Raw genomic sequence first — 12,472 nt, forward strand, 5'->3', positions numbered from 1 at the left:
TACAGACCGGCACCTCCGGTTGTCCCTTCACCTGCTCACCGGCATCCACGAGCAGAGAAGAGTGAAAGAATCACAGGGACCATTCAGTGGGTGGCAGACGCTGGAATCCCCGAGTTCCAGTAGACGCGCCAAGTGAAATTTTTGCAAATTTACTGCCCGCACACGGCGAAGACTCCGGGTCGGAGGCGAATTCCGGTCCGGTCCATCAAACTGGGCAATGATTTCGGACAAAGCTTGGAGAAGAATTTGGAGAGGAAAAGTGACTGACAGTGGCAGTGACAGAGGAGGAGAAAAAATTTCCAAGGGTTCCCCCTCTAAGCTCCAATCTTTTGGAGCTATGTACCATGGATGCACAGTCTCAACTTGGTGATTCTGGAGCGCTCAAATCTGAGGTGCCACCTCCAGAAAAGCTTCCCAGTGGGCGTCATCCTGCTTAGCGGCCCCGGCTACAGTAGCGCAAGCAGTGGACGGAAGCCCACGCCGACCCGCCCCGCTATCGAGCTAAGCTGGAAGGGCAGGGCACTGGGAACCTGAACTTTTTAGTGGGGAAAAACGGGACGGCCAGCGAGCAGGAGCACAAGCACGAGCATCAGAGGTCATGGCCATGCCCATCACAAGAAAATCGATGGAGGACGGGATGTCTTATCTCGCTGGTAATGGGTGAAGGGGTAAAAAAAAAAGGATCAACCACACGTAGCGAGGAATACGTACCATTTTTTTCTGCTGCCTCTGACTGTGGCTCACTCCCTCCTGCTCCTGCTCTCCACAAACCCGGCCGGCCGACGCCCTGGCCCTTCCCGTCGCGCGCATCCAGTTACCTAATTCCCTCTGCCCTCCAAGCTCCGATTCCCTCTTGCCCTCTCTCCGTGATCGATTCTCCTTCGACTCACTCCCGTCCGTCACCAGCCCCATTCGCTCGCGACGCCTTCGTCTGGTTCAGAGACCCCCTCTCTTGTCTCTCTCCTACTCCTCCTCTTCTCTTCTCTATCCTCTATTCTCCTAATTGCTCTCAATTGAGCTTTCTCTCCCCCTCCAGACCCTCACAATGGCTTCCTCCTCGCGAGCCATGATGACCCTCTCCCGGGTCGGCCAGATGGCCCCCAGCAGTCGCATTGCGACTCGCACCCTCTCCACCGTCTCCAAGGCCTCCACTCGACCTTCTGTTTCCATGAAGCTGAGCAACTCTGGTCGCATCGCCTTCCGAAGAGCCTACGCCAGCGAGGCTCCCAAGCCCAAGCCCAGGCCTGGCAAGCTGCGAAGGACCCTGCGATGGACTTGGCGGTTCACCTACCTCTCCTTTGGCGCTGCCGTTGCCTACACCTGCTGGGTTGTCTACGACGACCGTCATCCCCAGGAGCAATTCCAGCCTGATCCCTCCAAGAAGACCCTTGTTGTGCTCGGTAAGTAAAAGAGCGCGCACACAGCTACCCCGATATCCCGAATTGAGTCACTGACGCAATTTCTCTTCTAGGATCTGGTTGGGGCTCCGTCGGTCTCCTCAAGAACCTCGACACCGAGAACTACAATGTCATCGTCGTCTCTCCCCGCAACTACTTCCTCTTCACTCCCCTGCTGCCTTCGTGCACCACGGGTCTCATTGAGCACCGCTCCATCATGGAGCCTGTTCGCACCATCCTCCGCCACAAGAAGGGTGCCGTTAAGTACTACGAAGCTGAGGCTTCCTCCGTTGACCCTGACCGCAAGGTTGTCAGGATCAAGGACAACACCGAGGGCAAGGGTCCTCACTCTGAGACTGAGATCCCTTATGACATGCTCGTGATTGGTGTTGGCGCCGAGAACGCCACCTTTGGCATTCCCGGTGTCCGTGAGAACAGCTGCTTCCTCAAGGAGATTGGCGACGCCCAGCTGATCCGCAAGAAGATCATGGACTGCGTTGAGCGCGCTTCTTTCAAGGGCCAGTCCCAGGAGGAGATTGACCGCCTCATGCACATGGTTGTGGTTGGTGGTGGCCCTACTGGTGTCGAGTTCGCTGGAGAGCTGCGCGACTTCTTCGAGGACGACATCAAGAAGCTGATTCCCGAGATCAGCCACCGCTTCAAGGTCACCCTCATTGAGGCTCTGCCCAACGTTCTCCCCTCCTTCTCCAAGCAGCTGATTGAGTACACCGAGAACACGCTACGCGAGGAGAACATTGACATCAAGCTCAAGACCATGGTCAAGCGCGTCACTGAGGAGTTTGTCGAAGCTGAGTGTGTTGGCCCCGACGGCAAGAAGCAGACCCTCCGTATCCCCTACGGTCTGCTCGTCTGGGCCACTGGCAACGCCGTCCGCCCCATTGTCCGGGACCTCATGGGCAAGGTTCCCGCTCAGAAGGAGTCGCGCCGTGGTCTGGCCGTTAACGAGTACCTGGTTGTCCAGGGCACTCGTGACATCTGGGCTGTTGGTGACTGCGCCGTCGCCGGCTATGCCCCCACCGCCCAGGTCGCTTCCCAGGAGGGTTCTTTCTTGGCCCGTCTCTTCAACAACATGGCCAAGACCGAGTCTCACGAGAGCCGCATCAAGGAGCTCAGCAGCAGCTTGAACCTCAAGCAGGGTAACTCGGCCGAGACCGCCCAGGAGATTGAGACTCTGGAGAAGCAGCTCCGCCGCATCAAGGACGTCAAGCCCTTCAGGTACTCTCACCAGGGCAGTCTGGCCTACATTGGCAGCGAGAAGGCTGTCGCCGATGTGCCGTGGTTCAACGGCAACATTGCCAGTGGTGGTAGCCTGACCTACCTGTTCTGGCGGAGTGCCTACCTCTCCATGTGCTTCAGCAGTAAGTTTCCTGAATACCCAAGCCAGATATGGCGGCAAAGCTAACTTTTGACTTTCAGCCCGGAATCGTGTCCTTGTCGCTGTGGACTGGCTCAAGTCCAAGGCCTTCGGCCGTGATGTCTCTCGCGAGTAAACCCTCGATCGACATAACACTGTTACGCAATGAGGTTCGATACCCTGAAACGGGCTGCGGTTGGCCAGGAGCCTTGGAAGAGCTCGAGGCTTATGCAGCCCGCGACGATCTGTTCTTGGGAGGGTGTACTTGGAGCATTGTGCATGGGTCTGTGAACCCGATTGGGCTGGACTAATAGACGTCTGATTAGACTCGGGCTTGGGCCAGGATGCTTCACTCTGTAAACCTTCAGTTGGTCTTTTTTGTTTACACTTTTTTCTTTGTTCACGGATATAGATGGGATTGTATGGAGAGAAACCCTTGTACGACATAGCTAGAGCGGGCGGAAAAGCAAAGGGGGGTGGGAGATGAGTTTAAAAACACCAATCAACATGAATCCATATCCTGGACAAAGAGGCTGGTGATGTCTAGATCCGGGACGCCTTCAAAGGGGTGCCTTTACGATAAGACACATGCAATACCAGCCAATGCCGAGCATATGATGCCTAATCCACCCGAATTTAAGGTCAGTGCCCATGGTGACACAAGATAGCATGTGAACCCATTCCGAGCGTCCGCTTCCCCATGCTATTTTCGTCATGAGAAGCCGTTTGCCGGGGACGGGCGTAGTTCGGGGGTCCGGGATCCAGACTGCGGGGCAATAGGTCCCCGCGTCGTGCCGATGTGCGGAGCATGCCTGCTCCCAACGACGTGGGGAAGAAGGAAATCGCTGCTAGACAAAGAGACAGACGCCGAGTCAATTGCGAGACAACTTCCTGATCTAGCACTTGTCGCGTCCCTACCTTGGCCATGAGTGACCAGTCTAGGCTCTTTGGCCGGGATCTCGCGGCCCAGCTTGACCGTGATGACGTTCTCCGTCACCTCCGCGATGAGTTCAACATCCCCTCCAAGGCCGACGTAGCACGGAGCACCCTACCCCCTGACACCACCACGGGCAAGTTGATGTTCCTTCCAATGCCTCGATCCGTCTTACCTCGACACTAATCGTTTCCAATTGCTTCAGACGCCAATGACAAGGCAATCTACCTCGTGGGCAACTCGCTCGGTCTCCAACCCAAGCGCACCGCCGAACGCATCCAGCAGTACCTTGCGACATGGCGCACTCAGGGCGTCCAGGGACACTTCAAGCCGCTCAAGGACTCTCCACTACCGACATGGCTCGATGTCGATGCCCGCGCCGCCGAGATGATTGCGCCCATCGTCGGGGCGCAGGTCAGCGAGGTGGCAGTCATGCAGACCCTGACGGCGAACCTGCATTTTCTGATGGCGGCTTTCTATAAGCCGGATATCAAGGGGCGCCATAAGATTATAATAGAGGGCAAGGCGTTTCCCAGTGACCACGTTCGTCTCCCAATTCACAGTACGATGTCGAGGTTCTAACTGGGGATAGTATGTCGTCGAGACGCAAATACGCCATCATGGCCTCCGTCCCGAAGACTCCATGATCACCCTCGAGCCTCCCAACTCGGAAGACATCCTCTCCAACGAATACGTCGAGTCCGTCATCGCCGAACACGCCTCAACCACCGCCGTCCTCCTCCTCCCTGGCATCCAATACTATTCTGGCCAGTTTCTCGATATCCCGCATCTGACTGCCTTTGCTCGCGAACGCGGCATCTTTGTCATCTGGGACCTCGCCCACGCCGTTGGGAACGTGCCACTCTCGCTACACGACTGGTCCGTCGATGCTGCCGCTTGGTGCACCTACAAGTACCTCAACGGCGGACCAGGCTGCATCGGCGGCCTGTTTGTCCATGAGCGGCATACACAGGTTGACGATGATGGAAAGCACAACGTGAGGCTCGCTGGGTGGTGGGGAAACGACAAGAAGAACCGCTTCGCCATGAGGTCAGGCTTCAAGCCTGTCCCTGGAGCAGCAGGCTTCCAACTCAGCAACCCCTCTGTCCTGGACATAACCTCACTCTGCGCCTCCCTCGAAGTCTTCGGCCTCGCTGGCGGCTTGGCCCCGCTTCGCGCCAAGAGCAGGAAGCTAACAGCCTACCTCGTCTCGGAACTATACCGCCTACCAGAGGACATGGGAGGATACTGGCGCATCATCACGCCAAGCGAGGAGGACCGACGAGGTGCGCAGATAAGCGTACTACTTGCGGATGGGCTGCTAGACGATGTGATGGCCGGACTAGAGAGGAGAGGGGTATTGGTTGACGAGAGGAGGCCGAATGTCATCCGTGTTGCTCCGGCACCTCTGTACAATACTTTTGAGGACTGCTATGACTTTGTGGTGGCGTTCAAGGGGGCTATGGAGGAGGCTTTGGATGCCAAGTGGAAGAGAGAGCAAATGGACGAGTAGACTAGAATAAAAAGCATTGCTTCTTACCTTTGACATGTTGCCGTGGTGCGTTATTGATATCCTTCTTGCTGTCTAACTCAACCAGGCCCAGATCACTGTGTCTCGAGGGAGGCAAGTGAGGGACGTCAGAGTAAGGCTACCAGTGTCTCGGAAAACAACGTGGTGCACGGGTAGTGAATATTATCTTATGGATAGTTCTCGACACTTCCAGTTGGGTGAGTCTTTCATCTCCCGGCTGGCTTGTTGGGTGTGGCGTGAAACAATGAATCCCCAACGTGGTGTGCTCTCAGGTCGAGGTCGTAATATCGAGCGCGAGGAAAGTAGGAGGACAAAGAGCTGCTGTGCACCACACGCCGGTGAAAAGGCCCCTGCTTCAATCAAGGGAAAGTTTATATAAAGACACAACATAATCTACACTCCAATACACAACGCACAGAGCTATTGCTTTCATACTATCTTGTAGAAATTTCTAAACTTGGTCTTCAAGGACAAAGGCGTAGGGTAGCCAGCTTCGGGAGATCGCTGTGGGGCATTACGTCAGCAACAGGCCTCCGCTGATTACCTCGAAGGACCAATAGAACTCTCCAGATTAGACCCACTCGGCGGACTTGCCGCAAGGCGCCAGTGCAACAACTTTTTTTTTTCTTAGCGGCGAAAAAAAAAAATAAACCAGGCGCGAAGGAATCGAAGGCTCACTTAAAACTTTCACCCTTCCTCACATTCCCCCTTCCCTTCGCCATCATCCTCAACCCTCAGGCGCGCACTCCTTTCATCATCAAGAGGGAACATCTCGACTAATCGAGATAAAACTTTGCGTTCTACGCGACTCTCTTTGTCATTCTTGACACCCTTTCTTCCCCATTTCGCAGACGATTCCCTCCCCAGTTCAAACGACCCTCTCCCTCCCTGAAACGATGTCTGGCTACGAAGGCGGATACGGCGGCGGTGGTCGCGGCGGCGGCGGCTACGGTGGTGGTGGCTACGGCCGTGATCGCAGTGATCGTGGTGACCGCAATGGTCACGGTGGTGGTGGTTACGGAGGGTGAGTTCATTTTTTCCTTGTGATTTCGGCGCAAGTTTGGTGGTTTGGTCCGAAGACGCGGCTGCCTTGCGGCTGACGGCTGCGCGTCAATCCATCAACCACCGCGCCCTCACCGCATTCTTCATCGACTCATCGCTAACAAAACTCGCAGCCGAAACAACGGATATGGTAACGGTGGTGGCTATGGCGGCGGCGGTGGTGGTGGTGGTTATGGAGGAGGCGGCTACGGAGGCGGCGGCGGCGATCGCATGGGCGGCCTCGGCGCTGGCCTCAAGCAACAGGAGTGGGGTATGTTCTCGTCGTCCTTTTGATGTTTTCTTCACGACTAACAATTTTGCAGATGTTGCCACCATGCCCAAGTTCGAGAAGTCTTTCTACAAGGAGCACGAAGACGTCGCGACCCGAACCGACGCCGAGGTTGAGGCCTTCCGTCGTAAGCACCAAATGACGATTGCCGGCAGCAACGTCCCCAAGCCCGTCGAGACCTTTGACGAGGCTGGTTTCCCCCGATATGTCATGGATGAGGTCAAGGCCCAGGGTTTCCCTGCTCCCACCGCCATTCAGTCCCAGGGTTGGCCCATGGCTCTTTCGGGTCGCGATGTCGTCGGTATTGCCGAGACCGGTTCCGGAAAGACCCTCACCTACTGCCTTCCTTCCATCGTCCACATCAACGCCCAACCCCTCCTCGCCCCCGGCGATGGTCCTATTGTCCTGGTCCTCGCTCCCACTCGTGAGCTTGCTGTCCAGATCAAGCAAGAAATCGACAAGTTCGGTCGATCATCTCGCATCCGCAACACTTGCGTCTACGGTGGTGTTCCCAAGGGTCCTCAAATCCGTGACCTCTCCAGGGGTGTTGAGGTCTGCATTGCCACTCCTGGCCGTCTGATTGATATGCTCGAGGCTGGCAAGACCAACCTTCGCCGAGTCACCTACCTTGTGCTCGACGAGGCTGATCGCATGCTGGACATGGGTTTCGAGCCCCAGATCCGCAAGATCATCAGCCAGATCCGACCCGATCGACAGACTCTGATGTGGTCTGCTACCTGGCCCAAGGAGGTTCGCGCCCTCGCTACCGACTTCCTCCAGGACTTCATCCAGGTCAACATTGGTTCCATGGACCTCGCTGCCAACCACCGAATCACTCAGATCGTCGAGGTTGTCACCGACATGGAGAAGCGTGACCGCATGATCAAGCATCTTGAGAAGGTGATGGAGAACAAGGAGAACAAGATCCTCATCTTTGTTGGCACAAAGCGTGTCGCCGATGACATTACCCGATTCCTCCGCCAGGATGGCTGGCCCGCGCTTTGTGAGTATTACTCTGTCCTGATTCAAACTGCAACTCTTGCTAACATTTGACAGCCATCCACGGTGACAAGCAACAGAACGAACGTGACTGGGTTCTCGACCAGTTCAAGTCGGCAAAGTCCCCCATCATGGTGGCCACAGACGTGGCCTCGCGTGGTATTGGTATGTATCAAGTCCCCCCTCCCCCTCCATGGCAACTTCCAGCAAAAACACCTGCTGTACTTTACTCTCGTGTTTAGGGGCTCTCTTGACTGTGCGAATCTGCCTGATAACCATGGTGTCCACTTGGTTCTCACCCAAACGAGATCTTGATCCGTTGTGTAGCCGTTGCGTTGCTCTGCTGCTATACTCGTGTTTCCACTCTTGTACCGTTCCCGCTTCCGTGTGGTATGAGCGTGGTGGTGGCATTTACTGCCCTTGATCAAGCTGCTGGCCAAACCAAGCAAGGCTTCTCGTCCCGGGGACCCGGTGACTGCATGCATAACCCAGGATGGCATTTGACGCACTTTGGATTGCCCCATTTCCGCCAGGAGTGAAGTACAGATGGCCTTGCCAATATGCTTAGCTATCCACCTTCACCTCCAGTACTGGAACGTTGCTATACAAACCCCTTCTTCGCCTGCTAACCATTCTTGCTCAAAGATGTGCGCAACATCACTCATGTGTTGAACTACGACTACCCCAACAACTCGGAGGATTACATTCACCGAATTGGCCGTACTGGCCGTGCCGGTGCCAAGGGTACCGCCATTACCTTTTTCACCACTGACAGTGAGTATTCCTGAGTTGTCTTGTTGTTGATATTAGTACTGACACATTACAGACCAAAAGCAAGCTCGTGACCTCGTCAACGTTCTCCAGGAGGCCAAGCAGCAGATCGACCCCCGTCTTGTTGAGATGACCCGCTACGGCGGAGGCGGTGGCCGCGGTTACGGTGGATGGGGACGTGGCCGCGGCGGTGGCAGAGGTGGGTATCGCCGACGCTGAAGCAGCAAGACGCCTATCGAGCTGACTCGACCTCCAGCCAACGCCAACAACATGCCCATCGGTAACCGTCGGTGGTAAAGCCTGCCATCTTGAGGCCTCCCTGGGCCTCGTTCACGACACGGACCAAGCAAGATGCCTAGCATTCCCTTCCCGGATCATGGTATCCCATAAAAGTATATGACACCCACGGCGTTTGTTAGTTAGAGGACAGGTGGTTCGACTAGACTTTGACTCGTAGTTTGCGAGTCTGGATCACGGTTTGCCTGCGGACCAATTTGGTGACGCATTGTTTGTGGCAGTCTTTTTTTTTTATCTATTTTTTCTTCGTCTTGTTTGTTACTCGGAGGTAATGGCTCTAGATTGGGATGATGATATCGGCTCGAGAGGCATGACAAGACTCGACCGAGATACGGGGGAAACATAATCGTATTGGAGGCCTTCCGTCGTCAAGGAGGTCGATGACAATTTCGATGAAATTGGAGCGGCAAATGTTCAATAGACTATTGTAGTTGATACAAATGACAGAGCCTGACAGCACCTGCAACTACCTACGTATGTGTACGCACATCCATGTGGCCTTGGTTAATCTGTCCCGTATAGTGTTTGACTTGACGTGTTGTGTTTGGCGGCTCTGCAACTGAGCTACATCAGATATACCAATGGCGCTGAGTGGAATTGAACCTACTCTCCTCTATAGCCAGAGGCAGCATCTACTGTGCGCATCATTGTCATAACTTGTAGCACGACGGGCAAAGATGACTCGTCTTGATTATGCTCCCGAGGCTGACTGGGCTGAATGGCAACCTTTGAGGCACGTGTTGTCGTAGTTGATTGACTGACTCGACAGGGCAGAGTTAGAAGCCACGGCACACACACTTTGTTTTACACTGACTCGCCGCCCTGCTTGATTGACTCTCGTGCCGATGATCCTGCATGTTTGATTTTCCGCATCGTCGGCTCTTGCTGCCGATCTGAGCGGGCGTTTTCTTGGTCACGGGCCATTTGGAAACCCGTCCTTGCATCTTGTAGAGCAACTCATGGTGGATTCGGGTGGGTGTTTTATGAGTCGACGCAGGGCAGAAACAATGACGCCTCTCCGCGTTATAGTTTTTTCCCTCTTGAGTCGAGTATGTCGACTCGTGCGAGCATCCTCCCTACGTTGGAGAGTTTTGTACATGCCCGTTCTGATCTTGGAGATGGTGTTTGGGAAGTGTCTGAAGAAGTTGGCGAGTAAGGAGATTTGATATACGGACGCACTCTCTCGGGGACGGCGATATCGTGGAATCGGGGTTGATTCGGGATATACGGCATCTTAATTCACGGCATTTCCCCATCCCCTCTTCAAGCAGACATCTTCATCAAGGCGTGACGCCCTAAATCCAGAAGTTTGTTCCGTATAGGCGTCAGCACCCAGTGGAGATGGCCTCTACCGTGTCAGTCCTCCAGAACGACCAGCGTCTTGAGCATTGTTACGACTCGTACACTTCCATCTTTCTCAACGTGTCGTGGAAGTAGAATCACTACAGCTTAATCATTGCGTGCGGAATCTTCCACTTCCACTTCATCGGAGGCAAGAGGCTCTAGATCCAGAACTTCTCTCCTTCGAGTTCCAGAACCAAGGAGAGCCGGGCCTCTCTTTTACCAATCCTCTTCGAGAAACCAGAGCCTCTTCTACATGTTGTGGAACTGGGATTGATGCGATATAATCAAGGTATACGGCATCGTCTATTCCCTTTCCAGATGGTCTTCAGGAGGGTGAAGTTCTGAATCTTGAACTCCTCCCCGTTAAAGTCCTAGCCTCTGGTTCGCTCGAAAGGGGATCATAATCTATACGTTCGCTATACCGACTCGTGTGATTCTGTCTCGCTTGACATGTATCGACTCGTTCGGTAGAGGACGTTCGCCGTTGGAATCAGGCTCGCTCACCGCATTCTGTTCGGCTGAATGGGATGCAGGAAAGGCAGCACTACGCGGTGTTGGATCGTCAGCGTTGGAAGAATCGTTCCCGTCTTCACCGACTCGTAATGAGCACTCGTTTGTTCAAAAACTTGTAGGGAGAATCGAGGTCGGTGTCCGGTCAGGGGTCGTTCGCTTCGTTGGGCAGCGTCGAGTTCAGAGGATGGAAGGAATCTATCGTAGGCCTCCTGACGAGGTAGAGATGGGCTGCAACTTCACGGTTAAGGGGTCAAGATGGCGATTTCAAGAACCTACATGGTTGTCGTTTGGTGTTTGTGTGTAGTAGAGGCATCCGAGAAACGTGTTGAAGCAGTCACAGATGAATCATGTGCTTACGGAGCTTTGAGGGGACGCTCCGGAGCGATGGGGAAGATGCTACTCCATGCCCCTTGGTAGTGCCGGCAAAGATCACGCTGCGAGGGAGCGATGTTGCTCCAAGTTCTTGGCTAGCGGACTTGTCACTGCGGGTTCTGGCGGTCAAGTCTGCCTTGACCAGGCAGAAGACACCTTTGATTTGGCGTCAAGAGGTGCTGACCATCACTAGGGGACCTCTAAGTCTCTATGAATTGCTTTTCTGGCGTACAGGAAGCCTCCTGCCGGCCGCGACGTGTTCCTGTTGTCGACGGGCGGCGCGAGTGCAACTCGGGGTGCTCACCACCAACCCCAAGTTCGCCCTCCTACAAGTTCTCACTCCTCATCGCGTCTGATTTCCCCAGTCTTCTAGTCTCCAGGATGGCACGACCAAGTCATCGACACGCTACAACGGCCACTATACCCCCAGGAAAGGGGGATATAGGTCGAATGCCTGCTACTCATGGGTGGACGAGAGGACTCAATGTTCCCCTCAAACCCACAAACCCACATACTCCGTAGTACAGAAGCTACTGCTCAACATGAGCTTGGTTATCATATCGATTTCTTTCATGGGAATAGCTGCGGTTCACTACAAATCAACTATGAGTTTAGCAGCGATCCTCGATGCGCTTGCGGCTCCCTAGACGGGGCCGGTCATCCAGGTGTCTGCACTCGCAAATCCTGCTCCGTGGCATCAGGCGCGGCACTGCGGAGCTAACACTTCGCCATCTGGGCAATAAGCAGGGCCCTCAGCTCAGGGTCGAATTTCCCATCAAGCCTCTGGGCAGAGCTGGTGCCCACGGCAACAGCTGCCCAGGTCTTCGAGGCTATTGAATCACGGGCCCCATTGCCGGCACGCTAGTTGACGCTCTTCTCAGCTTCGATGCGGATGCGTGTCGAGGTCCTCGCCGCCCCTGGGAATCTTTGTTCTAGTCCCTCATCTCCATGCCAGCTTTGATATCCAGGGGGGTGTCTACTCTGCTGCTGTCAGGGGGGGCAGTTCATCATCGTGGATGTCTTCCATTCCGGAAGGGACATCGGATTCTCGTGCTATTGATATTGCGTCTCGTAAAGACCCGGCCCCTTGTGCGTTGGTTCGCGTGATGAACCCGGTGGACGGATTTGGGCTCGGGGGGTTGATCGTCGATGACTTGACATTTCAATGTCTGATAGACCGAGGGCCTGGAAGGTCTGAATTGCCCATATGCCTCCTTCCCGGTATCAACACCGTACAGAGAATGTGCAGTAGTGCCTCTCTGGTCATCGGAGGGACCTTTGACGATCCGCTTGGGGGGGCTAATGGGCCCTCTGCCCCGTCGAGTGAGGGGACTGCGAAGATCGTCATCAACATGACAGGATCTCACCCACTGCATGGCAATAACACACTCGTACACGGGGTGTGAATATTTGCAGCACGCAGTGATGGTATGGAAGGTACTGCATATATCAGTGACCCAATCCAACATCCATCAACCTATAGGATAGACTCCCTACAAGTCCGAGGTAGAGGTCGTGGAAAGTACCAATATCAAACGAGTTGCGACAACGAGGTGCAGACTCGACATATCAACCAAGAGTTACACAGGCACTGTCAGAACAGACAAGA

At 54.7% G+C, this 12,472-nt stretch overlaps 3 protein-coding genes across 3 annotated transcripts; all 3 read left to right on the forward strand.

Moving 5' to 3' along the window:
- Positions 1 to 1,045: 1,045 nt before the first annotated feature.
- On the forward strand, positions 1,046 to 3,263 carry NECHADRAFT_100932 (uncharacterized protein; the record flags this gene model as incomplete). Its single annotated transcript, XM_003044771.1, has 3 exons — positions 1,046 to 1,400; positions 1,472 to 2,776; positions 2,835 to 3,263. 3 exons carry the CDS (start codon positions 1,046 to 1,048, stop codon positions 2,906 to 2,908), a joined length of 1,734 nt encoding a protein of 577 aa, XP_003044817.1. The 3' UTR covers positions 2,909 to 3,263.
- Positions 3,264 to 3,637: 374 nt separating this feature from the next.
- NECHADRAFT_104778 (uncharacterized protein) lies at positions 3,638 to 5,244 on the forward strand. Its single transcript, XM_003044772.1, has 3 exons — positions 3,638 to 3,842; positions 3,912 to 4,249; positions 4,299 to 5,244. The coding sequence occupies exons 1-3, from the start codon at positions 3,698 to 3,700 to the stop codon at positions 5,217 to 5,219; spliced, it is 1,404 nt and encodes a 467-aa protein (XP_003044818.1). The 5' UTR covers positions 3,638 to 3,697; the 3' UTR covers positions 5,220 to 5,244.
- A 694-nt stretch (positions 5,245 to 5,938) lies between these two features.
- Positions 5,939 to 9,087, forward strand: NECHADRAFT_62059 (uncharacterized protein). Its single transcript, XM_003044773.1, has 7 exons — positions 5,939 to 6,261; positions 6,413 to 6,549; positions 6,602 to 7,570; positions 7,624 to 7,731; positions 8,212 to 8,340; positions 8,393 to 8,536; positions 8,594 to 9,087. Exons 1-7 carry the CDS (start codon positions 6,134 to 6,136, stop codon positions 8,632 to 8,634), a joined length of 1,656 nt encoding a protein of 551 aa, XP_003044819.1. The 5' UTR covers positions 5,939 to 6,133; the 3' UTR covers positions 8,635 to 9,087.
- Positions 9,088 to 12,472: the final 3,385 nt, after the last annotated feature.

The sequence above is a fragment of the Fusarium vanettenii genome (genome assembly GCF_000151355.1).
Source record: "Fusarium vanettenii 77-13-4 chromosome 6 genomic scaffold NECHAsca_20_chr6_4_0, whole genome shotgun sequence".
In the NCBI taxonomy this organism is placed as follows: Eukaryota; Fungi; Ascomycota; class Sordariomycetes; order Hypocreales; family Nectriaceae; genus Fusarium; species Fusarium vanettenii.